Raw genomic sequence first — 27,808 nt, 5'->3', positions numbered from 1 at the left:
TTATTAGATTGAAGCGAATATGTTTCGAACGATGCAAAAAAAAACTCCTAGAACGGTTAAAAAACGGGACTAGCAACAAACCATCCGAATTTCATCTCCGCAAATGATTTGCCATTTGTCAATTCATCGGATTAATCACTTTGGGCCAAGTTGAAGGATCGTGCCCGCGGACATTCTCATTGGAATTACCAAATATGGAAATTAAAAAACGATATTCATTTAGGACGATCGGATGTAGAGTTACTTTTTTTATGAATCCGTTTATTTTTACAAGCTCAGTTACATCGGTTTGAAGGAGTCAGACTCTTAAATGTAGACTTACTTATCTTTTGCCATATTTCAACGGGTGTGATAGCCACATTTTTAGTCCTTATTTACTGAGCTTACGTAAGAATGTAGCGAAGGCCCATGTTATTCTTGACAATCTAACAATCTAACAATTTAACTTATTCTTAAATCTAACATAAATCTTACTTAAAATCGACTACCGCTATCATTATCACAACGCCCAAATTCTGTATTTTGTAAGTCGAAACAATCTCGAATTTCATGTGTTGCAAATTGCCTATTTTAGAGCGTTTCTGAAATATTTCTCAAATCAAAATATCAGGAATGCAAACCAAAACATATTAATTCTCTAAGGGCATCCGCACCAATGCGTTACTAAAGGGTGTGTCACATCAAATTGCATCACGGAAAAAACGCTGTAAAAATTTAATTTTTAGGAATTATATCTTCAGCTTTCGCTTATAATCAGATAAGAGTGTATAGATCACGTTGGCCATGCTTCACTGTTAATTTTTCGTAAATTTGGAAAAATGTCGTCGAACGAAAAAGAGCGTCGTGAATTAATCCTGCGCACTCATTTCGAGAATCCGGAGTTGTCACATCGGGACATCGGTAAGATGCTGGGAATCGTCCAATCCACGGTCAGCAGAGTACTAAAACGATACTTCGAGAACCTAACCATCGACCGGAAGGTGAAGAACGGCAAAAAAGGATGCTCCGTCAGTGAAAAAGATCACAAGCGCGTAGTTAAGCAGTTTAGACGTGATCCGAGAAGTTCGGTCCGGGATGTCGCCAATAAGCTGAATTATCAAGTTCATTCGTCCAGCGTACCAAGCAGCGGGAGGGCCTGCGTACATACAAGGTTCAGAAGGCTCCTAACCGCGACGAAAGGCAAAACATGGTGGGGAAGACGCGAGCCCGGAAGCTGTACACCGAAATGCTGATGAAGCCGCATTGCCTGGTAATGGACGACGAAACCTACGTCAAAGCGGACTTTCGTCAGCTGCCGGGCCTGTTGTTCTTCTCCGCAGAGGACAAATTCAGCGTTCCGGAGGAGATTCGCAAGCAGAAACTATCCAAGTTTGCCAAAAAGAACATGGTGTGGCAAGCGATCTGCTCTTGCGGAGCGCCCCTTCGTGATGACCGGCACGGTAAACGGGCAGGTTTACCTTAAGGAGTGTCTACAGAAGCGCTTACTACCACTATTGAAGCAGCACGAGGGCCCGACCATCTTCTGGTCGGATCTCGCTTCGTGCCACTATTCAAAGGACGTGTTGGAGTGGTACGAAGCCAACGGGGTCACCTTCGTGCCAAAGGAAATGAACCCGCCCAACGCGCCGGAGCTTCGCCCAATAGAGAAATATTGGGCGATTATGAAGCAGGCCCTCCGGAAGAACCCAAAAGTTGTCAAATCGGAGGCGGACTTCAAGAGAAAATGGATTTCTGTTAAAAAAACAGGAAGTGGGTTATATCTATGGTATAACCGCAAGGGTGACGTAGGACTCTCGTTGATATAGAGATCATTTGTATGAAGTTGAATCTGAATTCATTCTGAATGAATGAATATTTGGAGAACTTCGAAAACGAGAGCGTTACGTTGGAGGCACAAGGTTTTATGCATCCAATATTGGATACGGAAATATCCTACTGATGGGGAAGAATAATCTTCAGAAGCTATCCTGTTGATTGCGATTGATTGAACAACCACAAAACCAAATGTATTTGGTCACAGTGTTACATGGATAGAAAACATTCAATTAAACTCTTTCACATGAATATATTTTGAAAATTCCCAAAGGAACTGGCAGATTATTTTCAGTAACAATTAGATATTTCCACATTTTCCTCGATACTGGAAGCCCACCATTGGTTAATGCCAACTCGATAACCACCTGTTAATAGCACTTGATTGAAACATATTTGGTCACAGTGTAACATGGATAGAAAACATTCAATTAAACTCTTTCACATGAATATATTTTGAAAATTCCCAAAGGAACTGGCAGATTATTTTCAGTAACGATTAGATATTTCCACATTTTCCTCGATACTGGAAGCCCACCAGTGGTTAATGCCAACTCGATAACCACCTGTTAATAGCACTTGATTGTAACATATTTGGTCACAGTGTTACATGGATAGAAAACATTCAATTAAACTCTTTCACATGAATATATTTTGAAAATTCCCAGAGGAACTGGCAGATTATTTTCAGTAACGATTAGTTATTTCCACATTTTCCTCGATACTGGAAGCCCACCAGTGGTTAATGCCAACTCGATAACCATCTGTTAATAGCACTTGATTGAAACATATTTGGTCACACTGTAACATGGATAGAAAACATTCAATTAAACTCTTTCACATGAATATATTTTGAAAATTCCCAGAGGAACTGGCAGATTATTTTCAGTAACGATTAGTTATTTCCACATTTTCCTCGATACTGGAAGCCCACCAGTGGTTAATGCCAACTCGATAACCACCTGTTAATAGCACTTGATTGAAACATATTTGGTCACAGTGTTACATGGATAGAAAACATTCAATTAAACTCTTTCACATGAATATATTTTGAAAATTCCCAGAGGAACTGGCAGATTATTTTCAGTAACGATTAGATATTTCCACATTTTCCTCGATACTGGAAGCCCACCAGTGGTTAATGCCAACTCGATAACCACCTGTTAATAGCACTTGGTTGAAACATATTTGGTCACAGTGTAACATGGATAGAAAACATTCAATTAAACTCTTTCACATGAATATATTTTGAAAATTCCCAAAGGAACTGGCAGATTATTTTCCAGCAATGATTAGATCTTTCCGAAACTTTCTCGATGCTGAATGGCATCCTAACGGAAAGAGTTCTGCGCGTGTATGTGTCGATCCTTCGCCGTCCACCTCCTCCAGCACGTTAGGCAACGATGTTGTCTTGTCGATGTCCTCACGAAAAATGAATGTGTCTCACCACCAGAATATCGCTTAAGTATGCTTTATGTGTGTGATTGAATCGAGAGAAGGTGTGGTTTTCGATGGCAATTTGGAAGGCAAACTAGAGGGGAAGGAACTCTCTGAGCTAGGAACTTTCGGCGACTGAGCAATAATCGATTGCGGGCGCATACAATATTGGATACGGAAATATCCTACTGATGGGGAAGAATAATCTTCTGAAGCTATCCTGTTAATTGCGATTGATTGAAAAACCACAAAACCAAATGTATTTGGTCACAGTGTTATAGAAAACAGGGGATAGAAAATGTGAAAATTACACGATCAAATAAACACCGGTGTAGTCGATTCTACAATCTCGTGTATATATATTTATTCTCCCTCCGCTCTCCTGTTCGTACACATACGGACCATAGATATATTACAGACCCATTACCACATCTCCCTTTTTTTATAACAATTAATATTTCATAAAACATTCATTGTAACGCCTCGGCAACCTGATAGTGCGTTGAGATCTACCACGATTGGCAGAATCGTCTTCGGATCCTGACTGCTGCATGACAGCAGCTGCTTCAGCGTTAGCTGTCTCCTCTGGCTTCTGCGGTCCATCAATCGGTAAATCATCAGACTGCTCGACATTATCCGGAATCGAAGGCTCTGTTGTAGCCTGCCCGGATCCTGTAAATATCAACATTGAAATATATCTGAAATACAGCTAAGCGAACGATATACTTCTATTAGAAACGAGAACTTCTGGAAGAACTACTTTTTTCAGGTGGCTAGAATTTCTATCGTAAACTTTTCCTGTTTCCTGATTGCGGACTGTTACTCTAGGGCCCTGCTTAGCCTCCACTGTCATAATGGCAGGATTGAACGTTGGAGTCAGCTTATTACCGTGAAGAACATTCTTTACAAACACCTTATCTCCGACTTTAATGTTCGACGGTTTCGCCCTACGTCGTTCATTTTCTCTCTCCTTCCCCTTCTCCTTCGCAACTTGATCTTGATCTCTATAGTCAGTAAGCGGTACAGCAGTGCTCACGTCTTGCAAGGTAGGTATTTTTGTCCGAATGTTTCGCCCGTACATTAGCTCGCTTGGGGTCTTTCCGGTGGTACTATGAGGTGTTGAGTAGTACATCAATAGGTAAGTAAGCATATCATGCTTCCAATCGCGCTTCAGAGCCTGGCTGATCTTGAGCCTTTTGATAAGTGACCGGTTTTGGCGCTCAACCAAACCGTTCTCTTGAGGCCAATACGGGGTGGTCTTGTTAAGGTGTATACCTTTACGCTTACAATATGTATCAAACTCATCGCTAACGAACTGGCGACCGTTATCCAGGGTGATAGTTTGAGGATACCCAAGCCGAACAAAAATGCGTTCCAGGCGCTCAGCCGTTTCATTTGCCGTTATCTTCCGAAGAACTTCGATTTCTTTATAACGGCTAAAATAATCCACGATAACTAATAAGTAGTCTCCCGAAGGTAACGGACCCATAAAATCAATGGCAATATCCGTCCACGGCGTAACCGGCAACTTCCTCCGTTCCATAGGCTCAGGGCGATTTGGCAGGCTTACCAGCTGGCAACCTGTGCACGAATCTACTGTGCGAATTATAGCCTCGTCCATTCCTGGCCACCAACAGGTATGCCTCAGACGCTGCTGCATCTTAGTACGACCTGGGTGACCCTCATGTCCCAATTGCAATATGCGTTGCCTCAAGTCTCGTGGAATCACTAATCTTGATCCTCTGACTACGAGGTCTCCTACTTTTCCAAGCTCGTTCCGAAAGGCGTGATATGGCTTGATTGCCTCAGATGTATGATTCCACACCCCACGATCCAAACACTCTCGCAATTGAGTTAGCTCTGGGTCGTTGGAAGATGCTGTTTCAAGTTCATTCAGGTCGATAGCAGCCAGTTCTAGGACACTACGAACGTAGACCTCGGAATCTGGGTCAAATGATACCGCTTCTGATGATTGCGAAAGGCGTGACAATGGATCGGCAATATTCGATTTGCCTTTGCGGTACACAACTTCGTAGTTGAATGACTGAAGTCTCAGAACCCAACGTTCAATTCGAAGACACGGCGATGAATCAGGTGAGAATATAGCTTCTAAGGGCTTGTGGTCAGTCTCTAGCTCAAACCGAACACCGATGAGGTAGATTTGAAACCTCTCTACTGCCCACACCAGTGCCAGAGCCTCCTTCTCTGTCTGAGCATATCGACGTTCGGTGTCAGTGAGGCTTTTACTAGCGAAAGAAACAACTCTCGGTTCTCCTTCATAAAATTGTAGGAGAACTGCTCCCAACCCAACCGGGGAGGCATCCGCAACAACTCTTGTTTTCAACTTTGGATCAAAATGGGACAAGCTTTCTACACTTCCTATGGCTCGTACGAGATGATCGAATGCTGCCTGCTCTTCGACACCCCATTTAAATTCAGTTTTGTTCTTGGTGAGCTCCCGGAGTGGAAACGACTTCGTAGCCAAGTCCGGAATGAAAGCCCCTACGTAATTTACTAAGCCAAGAAAACTGCGAACTTCCTCAGAATTGGTTGGAGTTCTGAAGTTTTCGATAGCTTTAATTTTGTCTTGTGAAGGAGTCATGCCGTTTCTATCAAAGCGATGACCCAGAAAATCTATTGCAGTCAATTTGAAAACGCATTTTGATTGGTTCAGGAGAACACCGTAGGATCGCAACTTATCAAGAACCTGCTTCAGCGAAGCATCGTGCTCTTGCTCCGTTTTTCCTGCTATGACTATATCGTCGATGAAATTGATGACATTCCCACAGTCCGATAAGATTTGTTCAAGAACTTTCTGAAACATCTCCGGAGCACACGATATTCCAAACACGAGCCTTTTGTATCTGAATAAACCTTGCATGCAAATAAATAAAGCAATATGCTAGTATTATCTACCTTGTCATAAGTTTTAAGTATGTGCTCGTTATGGTTAAACAACCATAAATAAAATCCTTACAAGTCTTATTTCATAACAACTCTGTAATCATATATCCAAATTAATCGCAGTTACCTTTGTGAGTAATGAACGTCGTCAATGGTTTACTTCCGTCGTCTAACTCAAGCTGGTAGAACGCATCCTTGATGTCCAGTCTTGAAAAGAAAAGCGCCCCATTCAGCTTCCAGCGAACGTCTTCGATGGTCGGAAGCGGATGGGTTTCGCGGAGAATCGCCTTATTGACTTTGCGCATGTCGATGCATAGTCGAATATCACCACTGTCCTTGACAACGACAACCATTGGCGATACCCAGCGACTGGGTTCCACAACTCGTTCTATTATGTCCTTGGACAACAATTCTTTCAACTTGCCATCCACACGCTGCAGAGTTGCGAAAGGCAATCGTCGGAATCGTTGGGCGACAGGCTCTACTGACATGTCAACCGGGATATGTATTTTCACGCCACGGATGCTTGGAAATGGTCGCGAAATGTCTACATGTTGAACTGTTTCTTGTTTACTCGGAAGCCCAACTATCAAAACACCCAGCTGCTTTGCGGTGTTCTTCCCCAATAGAGGCTGAGGACCATCCTTAACAACGTAGAAACGTGCTACCGTTTCCAGTTGCTTCGACCCATCGCAGATGGAGATTTCTGCGTCAAACATGTTGGTTACAAATAGGCAATCTTTCTGTGTATACGCTCTGAATCTCCGATCTGGTTGCTGATTTCCCCCGATTGTATGTACTCCATTACGAATCATCACATCCCAGGTTTGATCGTCAATTATGTTTGACTGTACACCTGAATCGATCTGCATTTCAATTAGTGCACCGCCAACATTGGCCCAAACCAACTCCTCGGAATCATGAACCGATGATACCATTTCGACAAGTTCGACCTCTTCGTTGTCAACTTCCGCATCGTCGATAGCATGTACCTTCCGCGCATACCTCGCGATCTTGTTTTGTGCAGGTCTGCCGCTCGAATACCAAGCAGCCGGAGAAGCTTGAACGTGGGTTCTCTTCAGTGAATTTTTTCCTGTTGTTGACGCGAAGGTCGATGACGATGCCGGATAAGATGATGGTACGAAATTCCCCGGTCCCCTGGCAGGACGATTAAAGCAAACGACTCGAAAATGTCCTTTTTTGTGGCAGTTCCCGCAGGTTTTATTCCATGCCGGGCACGCGTCTGGCCCATGAGAACGCCCACAATACTTGCAGGATCCCCGAATGTTTTGCATTGTTTCCGTTGCTTTGGGTGTATTCTGAAGAATGTTTTTACCACTGATTTGATCACTAGCCGATCGTGAGGTCTCGTGTGCGTTAACTTGCTTGATCATTTCTTCGATGTTCAAGTTGGAATCTTGGAGAAGTTTTTCCCGCAGCGGCGGAGGTACGAATTGCAGCATCTTGTCGATCACCGCAATGCCACTGCTTGCGGTTGCTGACATCCCGAAATTGCATTTACTGGCATGAACCTGAACTCTCATTAAAAACTTTTCCAAACCCTCGTCGGTCTCAGGTTGCATGGCCCAGAAGAGGTACCGCTCGTGCGCTTCATGGCGTTGGGGTGCAAAATAACAATCCAGCTTTGTGATTGCCACCTCATACGGATCGATACCGTTATTTTTGTCTTCTTCTACGTCCGCTCCAGGAATGTTAAAAAAATATCTCCTGAAGACCGAACCCACCTTGAGCAAGCAGTAGATCTTTCTTTTCAATGGCATCCGTCACCTTGGAAGCACGGAGACAAATTTCAAACCCTCTTTTCCAGACATGCCACTTACTGCGGCGTTCGGCCAGCGGCACATCCGCGTACGAGAACGGTGGTAGGGTCGAGAAACACTTCAGCTTATCCATCCTTAAAACAACATCAATTACAATTGATTCTAATAATCTATCCCAATATTTTACCTCTTTTCGTTAAATCAAACCGATTTTTCAATCGTTCACAGACTTGTTTACATCCAATCAATAACCTTGTTCGCTTTTCTCGTCACGGCAACGTGTGCTTTTTCCAAGCAGAATATCTCACCGCTCACTCGTTGCGGAAACTTTCTTGTTGCTCACCGCTCACTAGTCGCGAAGCTTTCCGTGTTGCTGTCAAGTCGCAAATCTCACCGCTTTCTCGTCGCGAGCCCTGCTGTCAAGTCGCAGATCTTACCGCTTTCTCGTCGCGAGCCCTGCTGTCAAGTCGCAGATCATCCAGGCTTACATGCGCCTATCTCTTTCACTTCCAAGAAGAAGTTTCACTCGCTCTCACCGTGCGGAGCTTTTCATATGCGCGTCAGTAGCGTCAATCGAGAGCTTTTTCCACCAACCTTCAGCTGATGATTGTTAATCCAGAAGAAATCCTATGCACCCACTACAAATTATCGTCCCACAATCGTCGCCAATTTGTGAAAATTACACGATCAAATAAACACCGGTGTAGTCGATTCTACAATCTCGTGTATATATATTTATTCTCCCTCCGCTCTCCTGTTCGTACACATACGGACCATAGATATATTACAGACCCATTACCACAGAAAACATTCAATTAAACTCTTTCACATGAATATATTTTGACAATTCCCAAAGGAACTGGCAGATTATTTTCAGTAACGATTAGATATTTCCACATTTTCCTCGATACTGGAAGCCCACCAGTGGTTAATGCCAACTCGATAACCACCTGTTAATAGCACTTGATAGAAACATATTTGGTCACAGTGTAACATGGATAGAAAACATTCAATTAAACTCTTTCACATGAATATATTTTGAAAATTCCCAAAGGAACTGGCAGATTATTTTAAGTAACGATTAGATATTTACACATTTTCCTCGATACTGGAAGCCCACCAGTGGTTAATGCCAACTCGATAACCACCTGTTAATAGCACTTGATTGAAACATATTTGGTCACAGTGTTACATGGATAGAAAACATTCAATTAAACTCTTTCACATGAATATATTTTGAAAATTCCCAAAGGAACTGGCAGATTATTTTCCAGCAATGATTAGATCTTTCCGGAACTTTCTCGATGCTAAATGGCATCCTAACGGAAAGAGTTCTGCGCGTGTATGTGTCGATCCTTCGCCGTCCACCTCCTCCAGCACGTTAGGCAACGATGTTGTCTTGTCGATGTCCTCACGAAAAATGAATGTGTCTCACCACCAGAATATCGCTTAAGTATGCTTTTTGTGTGTGATGGAACCGAGAGAAGGTGTGGTTTACGATGGCAATTTGGAAGGCAAACTAGAGGGGAATGAACTCTCTGAGCTCGGAACTTTCGGCGACTGAGCAATAATCGATTGCGGGCGCATACAATATTGGATACGGAAATATCCTACTGATGGGGAAGAATAATCTTCTGAAGCTATCCTGTTAATTGCGATTGATTGAAAAACCACAAAACCAAATGTATTTGGTCACAGTGTTACATGGATAGAAAACATTCAATTAAACTCTTTCACATGAATATATTTTGAAAATTCCCAAAGGAACTGGCAGATTATTTTCAGTAACGATTAGATATTTCCACATTTTCCTCGATACTGGAAGCCCACCATTGGTTAATGCCAACTCGATAACCACCTGTTAATAGCACTTGATTGAAACATATTTGGTCACAGTGTAACATGGATAGAAAACATTCAATTAAACTCTTTCACATGAATATATTTGGAAAATTCCCAGAGGAACTGGCAGATTATTCTCAGTAACGATTAGATATTTCCACATTTTCCTCGATACTGGAAGCCCACCAGTGGTTAATGCCAACTCGATAACCACTTGTTAATAGCCGCGCGTGTATGTGTGTGTAGCGATGTCTTCCCAGGGAACCGTTTGTGGCATCACTCTCCTCCTGATAGATTCCCTTCTGGCCTAGGGTGCACAAACAGGCTCTTGGTGACACCGTCCATCCGCGCTTTCATGATAAATAAAGAGCTTCACCGCAACAGCGACAACATGCTCCAATCGCTGTTCAATTAGAACTGAGTGGATTTCCGAGCGCCGCTCGCTTATATACCGATTGGTGATTTCAATAGCCTGTTTTGAAAGCAATTTTAAGACTATTGAAACAAGTTTTTGGATCAAAAAGTAACAAGTATATAACGCGTAGACATTTTATCCTTCGAATGAAGTGTTTATCATACCATTTCGTTCAGTTGTTTAGGAGCTATTAACGCTCAAAATCTCGGTCTCCGGCGTAACGCTTTCGTTTTCGAAACTTTGATTTTACACCCCGGTATAGAAATGAAAGACGTAGTCCTACGTCAAAAACTACAACCTGACGTTGTACAGAACCTTATGGACGGGGTAAAGAGGAAGGTGCGAGCATACGGGCTTGGGCTCGAAGTATGAATAAAAAGAAAATGCCAAAAGTTGTTTAATAGTTTTTATTTTACTGTCTAAAATTTTCAAAAGGATCGGTCTACTGGGCGAATTTCTACAGCGTTTTTTCCGTGATGTAATTTGATGTGACACACCCTTTATTCAAGGTTTCTAGTCTCGAGTTTTAGCCGGCCAATTTATTAGCTCGTCGATTTGCGCACCCGTCGTTGCTATCACGGTTGCTATAGTATCACTTCTTTTTCGCACCGCAAGTTGCTAAATACGATTGCTATTACTAGAAGAAATGACATGTGTCAGTTAATTCTCCTTTCGTCGCGCTCATTTTTTGGTAGATAAATGTAATATATACACTTCCGAAATAATATTTCAGAGCAAAATCACAAAAAAACGAACACAAGACAAATGAAACCCACAACAGATGTTTGACATTTGTTGAAAATAGCAACACATGGCTCGGTTGCTATCGCGTTGCCAAATTTGTTAACTCACTATTCACCGAGAGGCAGATTACTATTTCCCACACCTGAACCGCAACCACCAGTGGGGTTGCTGCGTTATGGTGAGGGTTGTTAAAATGTCTGTAACAACGCATTGGTGCGGATGCCCTAAAGATAAGCAAACCGTATCGATAGCTTTCATCTGGTCGATGATACCGTCTTCTCTCGGTATCTATAATAGCAAAATAGAATTAACGAGCAAAATTCTTATCGACTAGAATTTAATAAAAGGGCACACTATCTAAGACTGCTAGAAAAAATCTTCTGAATCGTGAACTGTAAAAAATTGTAAAAAATGTGAACGAGCAAGTGAAAGTCAAATTAAGTAAACGAGCGGTTACCGGGTTCGTTATTCCCTAGGTAGTGCGGACTGAAAGTGAAATGTTTTTTTTCTAACGTCGGTAACGGCTTTGCTAGTGAAGCTGACCGAATGAAATCCACGTAATTATGATCCGCTAGTGCTGATGATGAATATAACGATAAAGCAATTTGCACTTCTTGTTGATAATGGACGTAATCCTCCGAGTCAAACACCAGTTTAATTGTTGGGAAGGCATTACAGTTTCTCACGAGGTTTCCTTTCCAATTGAAATGAAACGATGTATTTCTATCAAAAGGATCCTGAAAATATGTATGAAAGGTTTGTTACACTTGGTTTTCAATAATTCAAACATCGTATTTTGGATGATCGACATATCAAATTAAATAAAATTAGATGGTATTTTTTAGAAAAACACTTGCAAAAAAATGGATTTTGATTTTGTAATTATTGATTGTATTTGATTTTTGATTTTTACATAATATATCCAGGAATCAGAAATGTGATTTTCGTCATTTCTGAGTTATGATTTTTCAAATTGAACCGATGGTACGAAAAATCATTTTTTGCCTTTTCTTTAAAAATGTCTTTTTCAAAAATTCATAACTTTTGAACTATTGGAACGATTTGGGTAATCGACATATTAAATTTAAGCTAGTCTTTTTCGAATTACTACACTCGCGATTCCAGTCGCATATATTTAGTCTAGCTGCATAGAGATATTGAACGAATACTGAAAACAACTTAAATTTGAAAAATTATAACTCAAAAACTAAAAAGACACTTCATTTGTTTCGAAATACGTCACGTAAAAAAACCTCAGCTTTCAAAAAAAATTATGAAAAAATATAGCGCCCTCTATCTTCAACCGAAAAAACTATGGAAAACTTACACAATCAATATAATTACTAAAACGAAAATCCTAACTTTTTGCAAATATATGTATTTTTTCAAAGAAGTTCAGATCATTGGCTTCAATTTGATATGTCGATTATCTGAATCGGTTCAGTTGTTCAAAACATATGATTTTTCTAGCATGAAATTTCGAAGTATAGTATAGTAAATGTATAGTATGTGTGAGTTTCCAGAATATAGCTTCTTTAGGGATTCACCCAGCGTAGCTGTTTTAACAGAGAAACGTCTTACCTCGTGCTCATTGATGATGGAAGTGAGGTCAAGGATCAATGATCACTAAGCAACGGTTTATGCGGTTCCGGTTACTTTCACACTGCCGTTATGACGTCACAGCTAAGAGTACGCCTGATTGTATGTTTGTGAGAACACATGTTCAAACCGGTCGTACTACTATTGTGTACCACACATCTTCCCTCTTCTCCAAAAAAAAAAAAATTAAAGTGAAAAATAGTATATGCTGATAACAGTAATCGCTTCGTTTGCACATCTAACTTGATTGGTAAATATGCAACATTTCTGAAAATAATATTCTCTGTGCGACAAGGTATCCTTAATTAAAGCCGAATTGATGTTTCACCCACTGATTTTGCACCTTTGTCATGTTGTACTTGCACTGGGAGCGATACTGAAAAATGCTGCTGTCCATTCCCCTGTAAGGAGTCGATGCGAAATGGAAAGCATAAAACGAATGACTGGATGTAAACAAAACATAAAATGACAAACAAAATACTTTGACGAAGACCGGAGCATCTCAGAAGGTAAATAAACAGGGAGTATTGATTCAGTGGAAGTTCATTTTTTTCTCTGATTCTTTTTCGCATCCGTGTTTCGTGGATTACTATTACACAAAATAAACACACATGAGGACATGATACCTGCCCATGCCATAGTGGAAATCGGCAATCAACCTTGATTTTGGATTTCCTGTCGTTTCGCGAAGGTCTGTGCGATTTCACCTTGTGTTTTTCAATCTAACTGGTTCCTTGACGTCTGGTCTGAAGCGCCTTCGAAAATAACGACCCCAGGTTTCCACGGTCGAGTATGTACCTATCCACTATGATATAACAATAGCGGATACGAACAGACAAATAAAAATCTATTCGGAGGATAACGATACTCGATCGATGCCGAATCTTGCACGCACTTGTCAAGTCTCTGTATATCGATGATATTTCACGAATAATTTATTTCATCAATTGATCAACTCTCGCTATTGTGTACTCCTGTAAATGACAGGAAATCGTAGGTATGATAAACAAGAACGCAAGCATGGTACAGATTCCCATCCGAACGAATACTGAAAACAACTTAAATTTGAAAAATTATAACTCAAAAACTAAAAAGACACTTCATTTGTTTCGAAATACGTCACGTAAAAAAACCTCACGTAAAAATGATATGGCGAATCTTTTTTGTTGACACGAGTTGAAATAATTGTCTCACGGGAATTTTTCAACTTAATTACCGTCGATAATCCTCATCTCAAAAGTCAAAATCCCTAGACCTAGAAGTAACCCTCTTATGGGAGGATTTACATAATCCACGAAACAAGCCTCAACTGTTTGGTTTCCATCGACTTCACTCAGAAGCATAACCGTAACCTTCAGAACCAGAGGCAAGGAGCACGCAATCAAAAGGAAGTACCATACATTCTTACTAATTCGATCATGAATCGTTCCGATCGTCTTGAAGTTCATATGTCACACATACGTGAAGATGGCGAACCAAATCATTGCAGCGATGAGAAAATAGAACACGATGATGCAGGATAAATTCTCCCCAGTGCTCGGTTCCGAGCTGCGTAATGTGCCATTTACAGCACAAGACTTGTGGCGAATTGCTCCACATTTCGCTGGATTCACACAATAGATGTAGCGCATTTCTCGTCCAATCTCAGTTTATTTTTTTTGGCACTGCCGAACATGGATCCAATATGGGCATCACGCTTCGCTAGAAGGACGATTGCAACGGCATTTGAGTCAGTTTTGTTTGTGTACATCTTACTCTGCGGACATCCCGTTCCGCTCACAGTTTTCTTGCTCTACAAGCAATTTGCGAACACCCCGTTCAGCCAAAATGCTGAACTACTTCTCTTCAGTTTTCCTCACAATGGAAACCTGCGGACTTCCACTGCGGACATCCCGTTCCGCCAAAGTGCTGGACCACTTCCCTTCAATTTTCCGCATAATGGAAATCTGCGGACATCCCGTTCCGCCAAAGTGCTGGACCACTTCCCTTCAATTTACCTCATAATGGAAATCTGCGGACATCCCGTTCCGCTACAACTCTACGAACAAACATTTTCAAATTGCTGCGAACATCCCGTTCCGCTGAAACACAAAGGTCTTTTTTACCCTTCTATCTTCCGCGGACATCCCGTTCCGCTACAACGCTTTTAGTTTTAGATAGCTAGAAAATGACAATAACCACCAACCAATATCTGGGTGATTCCCTTTTCAAAATTATTAATTTATTGAAACCTTGGCAAAAATCGACAGGTTACAGGATTTGAGATGTTGCTATATTAAGCAACTCCTGGCAGGATCGCCAATGTGAGTTTCCAGAATATAGCTTCTTTAGGGAATCACCCAGCGTAGCTGTTTTAACAGAGAAACGTCTTACCTCGTGCTCGTTGATGATGGAAGTGAGGTCAAGGATCAATGATCACTAAGCAACGGTTTATGCGGTTCCGGTTACTTTCACACTGCCGTTATGACGTCACAGCTAAGAGTACGCCTGATTGTATGTTTGTGAGAACACATGTTCAAACCGGTCGTACTACTATTGTGTACCACACAGTATGTATCGAAAATTAATGCAATTTTTTATTCATCGTGAAGAATAATATCGTCTCTTTCGTCTGCAATGATGTCAGGACAAAAGTACTTATGAAATCATAAAACGTTGACATGTACATGATATTGTTGCAAAACAATCACTGTAATCACTTTGGTTACGCCGGACAGCAAAGTGTTGATGAATGACTCAAAAAATTGGTCTAACGTAATGTGTATTGATAGAAACTAGATATAAAAACTTTTTATACATTAAAACTAGGGAAAAATGTCATACGGTGAGTCAAATATCTTTGTTGTGATGAATGTCGCATTAAATGTAGATTGCTGTATATTCAAATAGTCTGCAACAAAAATAAAAAGTATTTTACAGATATGTCTGTAAATTTAAAAACTTATCTGTTAATCTGGCATCTCTGGTGGTCTGAAAATTTATTGCAAGAAATCACTTGAAAAATGCATGAATTTGCTTGAAAATGAAGTGGATTGAGTCCGCACCACTTAGGTTATTCCCGCAATTAGTGCGAGACGAAGGGGTCCAAATGAATGTATGAGAACGTAAATTTGGTATCCTTTTATTGAAATCTACAAATTGATATGGTCATGTTTGATTTGAATGATCGTTCCAAAGCAAACATCGCAAAACGAAGTGAATAAATCTGCGCTGAATCGCCTCGATTCGCTGATCGCCATTTTGATAGTAAGGTGACTATACAACACAATCATACTCGAGGATTGAACGGACCAAAGCACAATATAGAAACTTAAAACAACGTATGCTCCTGAGGTAAAATAGACAAAAAATAATTCTCATAAAAATGGAATCATAAGAATCCTTTAACCTAACAATATGTGCCAAATTTACAAAAAATAAATTTTCAGTGTGAAATATGCTCGAGTGATTGATGTTATCCCTTTGGTAGCACTGATTGCCATTATGATCAATTTTTTTGCTCACTGTAGATTTTGTTCTGTTTTGAGATAAATATCATATGAGAAAACCAAACAAAACAAATAAAGCCCGGCAAATGAGTGTCGTGGGATCGTTGCATACATTTAATTTCAAACAAATATTTGAATAAAGTCTTAACATTTTGATTACGATCGAAGCTTTTAAAATATCTCACTTTTTTATACCGAACAATAATGCAACAGGAAGATAATACACCTAGTGAATACAAAATGCGATTTCTAAAAAAATATAATGAAATGGTAGAACAAATCAGGTATGTAGACTTATTATTGAAAAATAAACATTGTTGACATTGGGAATTTCAGTCCCGAACATTTTGATGAATACAACAAGATAGCGCCGAAGTATCGCGTATTCGAAATCTACAAGGCAGGATTGTTAGATAATATACTCTCGTATTTCAACACTATATGGAATTTCACCGATACCGATGAGCATCTTAATATCCTAGATTTGATGAAAAATGATCACAGGAATGATAGTGACAAAAAATGGTACGTATGTGCTCAATAGAATTATTACTCGCATTTATTTGGTATCATGTCAGTTTTTTTGTATAATTAGTTATAGAAAGAAAAGATAATGAACGGTTATAAACGGAAAGAAATGATTTCTGTCCGAAGAGATATCGGTTGGATCGGGTCGAATGAAACAATCATCCGCTTAGCGAATGCACATCGACCGAAGTATTAGAATAACCAAAAACGGAATATATATAGGTATTCCAGTATGAAAACTATTTACGAATAGTTGAAGTGGTCACCCTAAGGAGTATGTCCATTCCCAGCGTCCACCTACCGCTTCAATCCCTGTTTTTCGAAGAATGTTGTAGTTCAATTTGTTGTTGTTCAAGATAGCAAACGACTTTTACTATAATAGTTCAAAATAGTACATTTTTTAACATCAGAAATAAGTTGAAAAATCGAACTTTTTTTGGCTTGGAGGTAAAGAGGTCACCTAGAAAGGCAAAGTGCACATTCGTACATATCATGCTAAATGGGATAGATTTATGCATTGTTTCTTGAATTTTCAACATTCATACAAAAATGTAGTAAGAAACACGTTCCGCATAATGAGGCTTGGTTTAGTTGGTGCGGTATATTTTCCAGAGTCCAACCACAAAGGAATCCTTTCAAGAGCAGATTGTGATAAGGTATATTGTAAGAGAACATTGCAAGTCGGTATCTAACACTGACCATTTTGCCCCTAAACATCAAAGTAATTTGTATGTGACTGAATCGCCGGGATTATACAAAATATCTGTTCATCTCCCCTAGAATATATGAACAGTTGTCCAAACTGATGATTTGTTGAAGATATGAGGTCTAATAAGCTGAACGCAAAATTCCTTAAATACAATGCACACAAAACTATGGTCGGATGGCTACCGAAAGAGCGATTTCTGTTTTCATTCATATTTTGACATACGAAAGCTCTACTGAAGTACAGGTTGACTCAAAAATCATGAAAATCTCCAAACATAAGATGACTATCAATATGGCATATATAGTCAATAGATATACTACCAAATAAGCATGTGACCTCTTTTTCCCTCCTCTCAACCGCATCTCTAGTGTACTTATGCTTGAGCATTCTAGAGTTGGTAACCTTTTTTTTAGACAGGACACTATAACGTATAGGGAAAAGAGGACAAACCATAGCCATTGAGATAATAATTGGACCCCAGTGAAATTATATTCTTTTAAGGGATCCAAAAAGAGTGCACAGATTAAATAATCATTAATTGTGTGGCTTAAACATTGTTGTCAAAAAAAGGAGATGAGACAGACTGCTGTCTGTCCACATTTACATGTTGACACATTTATATGGCAAAAGTGTTTATTTTTGTCTTTAGAAGCAATCGCAACTAGACCTTGAACAAATCGGAATGAGCTATTATTTTTATATGCAAAGGTAATACATAGAATTGAGACGGTCCATAAAAAAGAAAACGCTTTTAACCAATGCTAGATGTTGCTCGAGCTCTCAATAAGTGTTGTGCCTGTCGTATACAGGGATGTCTATCTTCTTGATTTTTCAGGACATTGAGCTACGAGTTCGGGGAGCGTAATAATTGAACACGCTTATTAAAAATAAAAATTATGAATGAAAATGAACTTTTCTTTGTCAAATTTGTATTCTATGTAAATGAAAAATGCTTTTTTGCAGGTGGTGAAAAAATCTTATACGAAAATTGAGTCTGAAGACAATTTATATTATAATGAAAAGTGGCAGTAACAATATCGGAAATGTATAGAGGTTTTTTTTAAAATAAGAGTCAGGAATACGTGTTTTAAGCAATTAAATAACATGATACAAAAATGTTCATTCAAATTTTAATATTTTAAAACTGGCTTCGTGCCTCTAGTTTGATAAACTTGATTAGATTTCCTGATATTTCCACAAAAACCTTATCATTATAATAAAAAATCATCAGACAGTTTTGTGTTTAATATATTTACAGTTTTCGTAAAAAACTACTTTCTCTGTTGCGTAGAACACGTATTCGAAAGAGAAAAATGAAATTTCGTACATTTATTTTTATTTGAAAAGATGTGTTTATAAAAACCTGAAGAATCTTTTATCATTTTCGTTTCACAATGACAGAACATGAAGCTCAATACCGTTAACGCGAATTGAATTAATAAGCATTTAGGATAGTATTGAGAGATCTTTTTTCTCTCACTCCAGTATCATAGAAGTATGATGACAGCTTTACATACATTTGGCAGATCCAAAATTAGCCAGTGTGATAGACATCGTGTCCCATAAGGATAATACTACACTTCTTGTCTTTTTGACCACATGAAACATTATTTTGAAGTCTGGCTAAAAGCTACTGTCCTACTAGCTAAACTAACCGAGTAAAGGGTGTGTCACATCAAATTGCATCACGGAAAAAACGCTGTAGAAATTTAATTTTTAGGAATTATATCTTCAGCTTTGGTTTTATAATCAGATAAGAGTGTATAGATCACGTTGGCCATGCTTCACTGTGAATTTTTCGTAAATTTGGAAAAATGTCGTCGAACGAAAAAGAGCGTCGTGAATTAATCCTGTGCAATCATTTCGAGAATCCGGAGTTGTCACATCGGGACATCGGTAAGATGCTGGGAATCGCCCAATCCACGGTCAGCAGAGTACTAAAACGATACATCGAGAACCTAACCATCGACCGGAAGGTGAAGAACGGCAAAAAAGGATGCTCCGTCAGTGAAAAAGATCACAAGCGCGTAGTTAAGCAGTTTAGACGTGATCCGAGAAGTTCGGTCCGGGATGTCGCCAATAAGCTGAATTTTCAAGTTCATTCGTCCAGCGGACCAAGCAACGGGAGGGCCTGCGTACATACAAGGTTCAGAAGGCTCCTAACCGCGACGAAAGGCAAAACATGGTGGGGAAGACGCGAGCCCGGAAGCTGTACACCGAAATGCTGACGAAGCCGCATTGCCTGGTAATGGACGACGAAACCTACGTCAAAGCGGACTTTCGTCAGCTGCCGGGCCTGTTGTTCTTCTCCGCAGAGGACAAATTCAGCGTTCCGGAGGAGATTCGCAAGCAGAAACTATCCAAGTTTGCCAAAAAGAACATGGTGTGGCAAGCGATCTGCTCTTGCGGAGCGCCCCCTTCGTGATGACCGGCACGGTAAACGGGCAGGTTTACCTTAAGGAGTGCCTACAGAAGCGCTTACTATCACTATTGAAGCAGCACGAGGGCCCGACCATCTTCTGGCCGGATCTCGCTTCGTGCCACTATTCAAAGGACATGTTGGAGTTGTACGAAGCCAACGGGGTCACCTTCGTGCCAAAGGAAGTGAACCCGCCCAACGCGCCGGAGCTTCGCCCAATAGAGAAATATTGGGCGATTATGAAGCAGGCCCTCCGGAAGAACCCAAAAGTTGTCAAATCGGAGGCGGACTTCAAGAGAAAATGGATTTCTGTTCAAAAAAAACTACAACCTGACGTTGTACAGAACCTTATGGACGGGGTAAAGAGGAAGGTGCGAGCATACGGGCTTGGGCTCGAAGTATGAATAAAAAGAAAATGCCAAAAGTTGTTTAATAGTTTTTATTTTACTGTCTAAAATTTTCAAAAGGATCGGTCTACTGGGCGAATTTCTACAGCGTTTTTTCCGTGATGCAATTTGATGTGACACACCCTTTATTGCACCATCAGATTATCACAGGTTCAGGTCCCTGCAAACTTATCTCAGGGGAAAAAACCTTCGACTTTATGGACAGCACAAAAAAATATCTTCAACAGTTTTCGATTAAAAAGCAAAGATGTTCTGGGAGGATGGTGAAAGATTGTGGAACACAACTGTGCATATAAAACTGAATAAATGTATGTCTGCCTTCAAAAATTATGCTTTCGTTTTCCCAAAAATTGGCACGAACTTTCTGGGCAATCCAATATAAACTATCCTGATTTCGTCCTGATTTTTATTTTCATTCTTCTTGATTTTTTAAAATTATAGTTGGCAACTGGTCGTGTATCGTAATGATGATTCGCGGTGGGGATTGTCATGTTGTGATGTATGTTGTTATTGTGTACAAGTTTCATGGACTGAAGTTCCCGCAATCCAAAAAGAGGCAAAATACGGTGAGACTTATTTTGATACTGATCTAGAGTTCAGATTCGGAATTCTAGAAATTATTTTGAGGCACCTGTTCTGCATAGTCTGTATTTTTTCAGTCTAGTTTTGCAAGCATACTCCCAAACAAGATTTGAGAATGGATACACGCAAAGTAGAACTGATTAATGCTTTTTGAGGCATGCAAGGGTATACTCTCTTCAGAATACTACAAAGCGAAGCGAGTTTTTTCTCAACGAAATTCACATGGAAACTCCAAGGCAAGTTTGAATCTTAAATGACGTCCAGATATTTGAAGCTATGCATCCTTTCGGTGGATTAAAATCTGAGGATCAAGAGATATTGTTATTTTTTCTTAGGTGAATGGTTTGTGTTTGGTCTTCGCTAGGTTGAGAGACAATAGATTTGTCTGAAAGTAATTCCCAAGGAGAGCCAGACCATACTCAACATGTGACACCAATGACGGCATTTTCACTACTTACACTCACTTTACTCTTGGGAGTTCGAGTGTGCGAAAACCTGTGTCCAGCACTGAAGCGCGCTTATCCTCACTCTTTCACACCGAGGAGTAAACTGAAGAGTATAATAATAAGTGTACTGAAGAGTGCAATCTCATTCGACATATGGTCGGTGTTAAGTCAGATGGGACCAAGTCGCAAAACTGAAAATTTTGAGTTATTTATACATTTGGTTAAGCATTATGTAAACTACATACCACATTTATCAGATTTGGAAAATCTCGCATACAGCAGGAATAACGAATCGAAATTGTTATGATTGATCAACGAAAACCCCTCATAGTATGCAGTCAGAGCGGACCATGTACTATTTACCATGGTGAAATGGCTCTACATCATGCGCAGACAGAGTGAGCCATGTTTCAATCATTTGTATATTGAATTTAAACCATTACCAGGCGCCGAATTCAAACCAACAAAAAATTTTCTTGAAGCTAATAGGTACCTTGTTGAAATGTGCTTGAACCCGTTTGTGTAAAATGTGCACATTCTGAGTATATTAAAAAATATACTTGGTCCACTCTGACTGAACGGATCAGTGAAAAATGCTGGTCTTCGGTGTAAATGATCGCAAAATGTGCTATTTCAGAGTGCCGTTTCGACTCTAGTGATGACAATGACAATGAATTCTCAACGATGACGATTATATTAAGGAATACTGCCTAATATGATTGAAAATGGGATGTATATGCTTTATAATGCAAGCCGTGCAATCATACTCATGCTTGTACCAAATGGCAGAGACTGTTATGCTGAACGCAACCAAACTTTTACGCAGTCCTTCTCACTCTAATTTTCATAACACAATGGCACACTTTGACTCACAACTGTTATTTGATTGAGAAATATTTCGAAATTGTTCGATCATTGTGAACCAAATTTAAAAAATGCCTCATTTGATTCAGTCAGAGTGGACTATGTACGTATAGGGAGCCAAATAACTGCTTTTTTGGCCCGATGCTAGATGTTTTTTTACAATTATCATACGTCAAAGTATTGTCAGAGAGCAGCTAACATTTCTGAGAACAATATTGAGCGAAAAAATTTGATTTGAAAATTGCAGAGCACTAAATTTCAAGTTCGTTTTTCTCGAAATCATAAAAATGTAACATGGTCCGGTCTGATACAACACCGATCATATAATCCACACGCATGTTTCAACTCGGTTCACTTTTTTCAGCGAACCACAGCGCTAAGTTAATCGCATTAGTTTTTTGTGAAATTCGCGTTCACGGATAATCGTTGTATTACTGCACAGTAGAAATAATTTCTTTCATCGAAGAAATCAATTATAAAATAGTCTAACAAGCGAATAACGAAAATACGAAAATCGCGGATAGCGCGATAAAGGATTGAAAATAAGGTGCAAACAGAAGAAATAGATATTTCAGCATGAAAACTATGTTTAATGAACACCAGTGGTCAGAGACAATGTGAATGCCATGGCCAAAACAATAGAGCAAGTGCCTACCTCTCATTGACAAATTTCGAGATGCTATATACAACTACTATGGAACTCGCTTTCAAGAATAATTCATACCGTGGGTCGCGGTTAGTCATATTTTTGCTATGCTTAGCTCAATATTGTATAGGCGTGCGCCAATGTATGGAAAATGAGCCGACTTTTCAACGATCAAATTTTTGCCTAACGTTAGAAAATAGTTGAAGGGTGCTCGTTATACGACCGCTTAGTTGACCTAGGGACAAAATTCAAAAATTTATAATCTTTAATTCAATAAAAAAATTTAAAATAACGTTTGCGTAAAAATGGAATATTCTTGGATGGCAATCAAATGAATTACAAAAGATATTATATGGAACAAATTTTTCATAAATCCTACATTTGTTAAGCCTTTTACAAAAATGCATCGACACCCTACCGGGCGGCTGTTGACCGGTACCTTACTCGTAGCCGATGAAAAGATAAATGTCGGCATGTCTTTCTAGCACTTTCGTGGCCTTGGCGAATAGCTGCTTCTCCGTTTTTGCTACGAAATTATTTGAGTAGATCCTCCGTTTAAGATAAGCCCATTTTTTTCTATTGGTTGCAGCTGAGGGACGTTGGTATAGTTGGTGAGGGTGGTGTATTGAATGTGAGGCTTTAAACTTTTCACTTCATTCGCCTCTAAAAGGCAGAGTTGGTGGTCTTCGGTACAACATTTATCTTCAACCATCTCCTATAGTGATTTTTTGGCATAATGAATCGAGACTAGGCCTGGCCAAAAGACCTTCGCGTAATAATTCTTGATGTAGGCGGCAGCTTCCGGCAGGCATTCCGTACTGTTGCTATTGCAGTTCGCTGAAGCTGGAGGGTGCTCAAACTCGGCAATGCTCGTTGGACTGGGGCGAACAAGTCTGTTTCTCCCTGGCATCAAACGACTGAAAGCTGTACTTTTGCGCCGTTTACATTCCTCCGGACCGCATTCGAGACACAGCCATGATTGAAGAGCATTTCCATTCCGTAACGTCGGTATTATTGAGAACTTCCCCTCGCAACGACATTTTTATCCTCGGTGATTCCATTCTATCTGGAATCAAATGGTGTCCGCTCCGTGATGGCTTTCAGTAACCTGATCCCTCACTATCGACACATCCCACCATCATCTCAAGTTTGTTCGAAACGTATAGCGCAGCCACACTTCGGCAAATTAACATCATCGGGAACAGAATGGTCGCATGTTGAACCTTTGCTTCGTTTCTCAACGAGATTATGCTCCTATACAGGCTACAGGCTCCGGCGCCACTTGTGAAACATGTTCTCTATCATCCTTCTCTGCTGCTGTTCCTTAACACGAAGGCATTCATCACTTTCGAACCAATTATTGATCCTGTCAACTATACTTTCTCTAAAGCTGACATCCAAAGCATGTGCGCAGTACTGTCGAATATTGATTGAACTAGTGTCTTTGACAAAGATGATGTTGACCTCGCAGTGCAGACCTACTCGCATATTCTCGGCTATGTAATCGACAAGCATGTTCCGAAACAGTCTTTCTCTGACAATCGTGTTCCATGGATGACTAAAGCGCTTAGACAACTGAAGACTCTAAAAAGGGCAGCACTCACTCAGTGATCCAGGGCTTTAGTATGTCTCTCCGCAAATCACGTTGTACTGTCACATAGAGAACACTACCGTAGATTGAACCAAGTTTATAAGTTGCAAAGTAGACGTTGCTTTGTTATCAGAAACTCATTCAGAAAAAGCTGAAATGTAACCCGAAGGCCTTTTGGGAATATATCAACGATCAAAGAAAGGAAAGCAGTATGCCTTCGTCAATGTTTCTCAAAGATGAAGTTGTCACAGACACCGAAGATATACGTCGCCTTTCTGCACTCAAATTCTCGGGTATGTTTGATAATACCACGATATCAATCGAACAAGCATCGACAGGCACCTGGAATGTTCCGGTCCATGAGGTCTCATTGAACCGAATTCTTGTCAACGATGACTGTATCCTCGAGGCTGTGGTTAAATTGATGTCATCAATGTCTGCCGGCCCCGATGATATTCATTCACTTGTAATAAAAAAAGCGCTCAACCGTTATTTGCCCCATTTCGTCACTTGTTTGGACTATCATTGTCTAGCGGTTAATTTCCAGTCCTTTGAAAAACGACGTATATGTTCCCGGTACATAAGAAAGGAGACAAATCGAACATGGATAACTACAGGGACATTTCAACCTTTAAAGCTTTTCGAACTCGTAGCTCTGTCGCCTATGCTGTTCCATTGTAAGCAACAAATCAGTAACGATCAGCACGAATTCATGCCCGGTCGCTCTACAACTACGAACCTGCTCGACTTCACATCGCATATCATCGACGGCTTCTAGGAGGAATGCCAGACAGACGGCATCTATGCCAATATGTCAGCTGCCTTCGACAAATTGAACTACGCAATTGCAGTGGCCAAATTGAAACGTAATTTGCTGCAATGGTTCTAGTCTTATCTGACTGGTCGAATAAATTGCGTGAAGATTGGAGAGCTTCTGTCCTCGTACTTTGCATCGTCTTCAAGAATACATAGGACAACCGACTCGGACCACTTATTTTTGTATGTCACCTCAACGACTGCAACTATTCATTAGAGGAATCATTTACGCGGATGATATGAAAATATTTCGCCACATCAGATCCATTGACGACGGTTTATTTCTGCAACGACAACTGGATTCCTTTGTAGCTTGGCGTGAGACGAATAGGATGGTATTGAATCCCAGCAAATGTTCAGAATCCTATCTCCTTCGATTATCCAATTTCAAACGTCGTTATACCTCGCCTGAAGTGTGTTAATGACCTTGGTGTGCTTCTGGATTCAAAGCTCACTTACAAGAGTCACATCGCATACATTGTCAACAAGGCATCGAAACAACTAGGTTTTATTTTTCGCACGACAAAATCCATCAACGACATTTACTGTCTGAAGACTCTCTACTGTTGCCTCGTTCGCTCAGGGCTAGAGTAGTGCTCTGCAGTTTGGAACCCGTATTATCAGAACAGTTTGTATCGTATTGAAAGTGTGCAATGACGATTTATTCGCTTCGCTCTGCGTCTGTTGCCGTGACGAAATCCTTGTCGTCTACCTAGCTATGAAAGTCGATGTCAGCTTATTAACTTAGACGCACTGGAAGCGCGTAGGAACACTGCTCGAGCCATGGTGATATCTAATGCATTGAAATCAAGGATCGACTACCCTGCAATCCTCCAAAGGATGAATATTCTGGCCTAGACAACTTCGGAATTCTGCATTTCTCTGGCTTCCCATCCGACGAACGAACTACGGGGCTTATGGTGCTATTACCGGACTGTTGCGTATATTTAACCGTGTAGCTTCTATGTTTGATTTTAATTTGTCACGTGATTGTATTAAGTGTAATTTTTTTCAGATCCAGACAACTTTCTTAGGCAATGCAAATTAATTTATGTTGGATTATAAGAAAAAATAGATTTTAAGTCTACTGCGAATAAAAATGTAAATTACTGTGGGAGAATTATTCGACGTCGTTGCTTCCCTCCATAGTCGGGGACATCAGGTATCTGGTCTACTGCCAGCCGTTGCCGGCCAGCGTCAAGTAGATCTCGTCATCAATTGTGGCCACAACGCGCTTTACCAGAAAGAGTTTTTCATCAGCACCTTCATTCACTTATTTTAATGCTTACACACGTCTGTCTCGACTGATGCTTCCACAAAAAATGTTCATTTTGGCCAGGTTTGAAGCACCACACGATGTCCAACTTCTTTGCTCCGGGGTATGATGACGCTGTTATTTTTTTTCTCTACACAACAGGGTTGGTACGATTGGCTATGCCTAGCTGGATTCACCACTAGGTGGCAGGGCAATCGCATGAAAAATCGCTAAAATCAATCCATATTCTAATGCATGTGTTAGATTGTTAAGGAGTGCCCAAATGTTTTAGTGCAAAAATTTTGTGAATTTATTAATAAAAGACTGGGCAAAATGTGCTCAAAAATGGACATTTTTCGTGACGCGACCGATATTTACATTTTCAATTTGTACCCCTAAAAGTTTCTCGAAATATGCAATATGCGTCATAAATTTGTCATCTCATCATTTAATAAAATGTTAAAAGTTATCAATTAAACATGAAACCAAATATTTAGATAGTTTGCGTAATTTACAGGCGCCCAACCGGAAAAAGCGTCGAAGAGCAAACACGACCTTTGATTGTTAATAAATTAAAATGGCAACTGAAATATTACGAAAAGCAAATCGAATTCCAAAAGCAACAACTGGAGGTAACTTTCGCAAATCAATCAATACTACCGAACCTCACTATTAAAATTCGTTCTAGCGAGCTGTTTTACGGGTCGAGGCAAGTCGCCAAAAATGGAAAAACCTGCTGGAGAGGAGAGAATCAGTAAAAGCATCCGTTACCTGTGAGCTGAATGATCTGAGAAAAATCGAGTCACAAATAATTGATTTCGAAGAGAAAATTGTAGAAGATTTACAGCGATGAATGCATAGGCATGCGTATTTGATTTTCTAATAGATCAACTCGGGGTTTTCAATGGTATTTTATCTACACAAATTTGCATTTATCTTCTAATGAACTTTGTTAACTTACGATGTGTTTTGTAGCTTGGTTGAAGTAATAAATATGTTTTATAAAATTATGTTAAAATAGTATTAACTTTTGGTTAGCATATTTACAAGAACAAGTAACAAATTAATTCAACGAAAACTTCAAATAAGTGAACGTGGTTCGACATTTTATTCTAGTTCCGCTTTGAAGAATTTATCAAATATTTGCAGCAGTGGGTAAGCAGGTGTTTTTCACTGGAGGAGTTGTTGTTATTAGAGATAGATCCAACTTCTCTCGTGTAGATATCCAAACCATATTGGCCTTCTTGTGGAAAACTAAAATGGAACGAATGAAAAATATGTTTCAGAATAAAAACCTTAGGCGGAAACCATTTTGCTACGATATTTTGTTGGCTCTCACCTGATGTTGAACGTAATTGTATCGCCTATCACGTTGTGTTGTACATACTTCGAAAGTTTCTTCTCTTCTATACCGTTTTTATGTAAAGTTGCCATAAAGTCTGTCAACGGGCGTGACATCCGGAATTGTAGCTCAATTCCACGACCAGCAAAAATCAACGGCTCCTGTAATCAATTCGAGGTAG

At 40.0% G+C, this 27,808-nt stretch overlaps 3 protein-coding genes across 15 annotated transcripts in view; 1 reads left to right on the top strand and 2 right to left on the bottom strand.

Moving 5' to 3' along the window:
- Positions 1 to 3,542: 3,542 nt before the first annotated feature.
- LOC129770061 (uncharacterized protein K02A2.6-like) lies at positions 3,543 to 9,068 on the bottom strand. Of its 2 annotated transcripts, XM_055772675.1 has the most exons (3): positions 8,122 to 9,068; positions 3,976 to 8,068; positions 3,543 to 3,921 (listed from the first exon to the last, which is right to left on the bottom strand). In XM_055772675.1, exons 2-3 carry the CDS (start codon positions 6,128 to 6,130, stop codon positions 3,701 to 3,703), a joined length of 2,376 nt encoding a protein of 791 aa, XP_055628650.1. In that variant the 5' UTR covers positions 6,131 to 8,068; positions 8,122 to 9,068; the 3' UTR covers positions 3,543 to 3,700. The 2 variants fall into 2 exon arrangements, with proteins under 2 accessions (XP_055628650.1, XP_055628651.1); XM_055772676.1 differs by lacking the exon at positions 3,543 to 3,921 and having other exon boundaries at positions 5,924 to 8,068.
- Positions 9,069 to 16,041: 6,973 nt separating this feature from the next.
- LOC129770064 (uncharacterized) lies at positions 16,042 to 27,293 on the top strand. Its single transcript, XM_055772680.1, has 4 exons — positions 16,042 to 16,306; positions 16,359 to 16,547; positions 26,803 to 26,917; positions 26,974 to 27,293. The coding sequence occupies exons 1-4, from the start codon at positions 16,227 to 16,229 to the stop codon at positions 27,136 to 27,138; spliced, it is 549 nt and encodes a 182-aa protein (XP_055628655.1). The 5' UTR covers positions 16,042 to 16,226; the 3' UTR covers positions 27,139 to 27,293.
- A 77-nt stretch (positions 27,294 to 27,370) lies between these two features.
- LOC129770059 (hillarin) overlaps positions 27,371 to 27,808 on the bottom strand; it is a 65,817-nt gene continuing 65,379 nt past the window's right edge. For all 12 annotated transcript variants that reach the window (XM_055772666.1, XM_055772660.1, XM_055772663.1 and 9 more), the window contains exons 11-12: positions 27,625 to 27,788; positions 27,371 to 27,539 (exon numbers count right to left, since the gene is read on the bottom strand). In XM_055772666.1, coding sequence (XP_055628641.1) covers positions 27,398 to 27,539; positions 27,625 to 27,788 — 306 coding nt within the window. In that variant the 3' untranslated portion in view covers positions 27,371 to 27,397. The remainder of the gene's footprint in view (positions 27,540 to 27,624; positions 27,789 to 27,808) is intronic.

This window comes from Toxorhynchites rutilus, chromosome 2, assembly GCF_029784135.1.
Source record: "Toxorhynchites rutilus septentrionalis strain SRP chromosome 2, ASM2978413v1, whole genome shotgun sequence".
Classification (NCBI taxonomy): Eukaryota; Metazoa; Arthropoda; class Insecta; order Diptera; family Culicidae; genus Toxorhynchites; species Toxorhynchites rutilus.
Note: the sequence above shows the minus strand (reverse complement) of the source record. Positions and strands in the feature narration are given on the sequence as shown.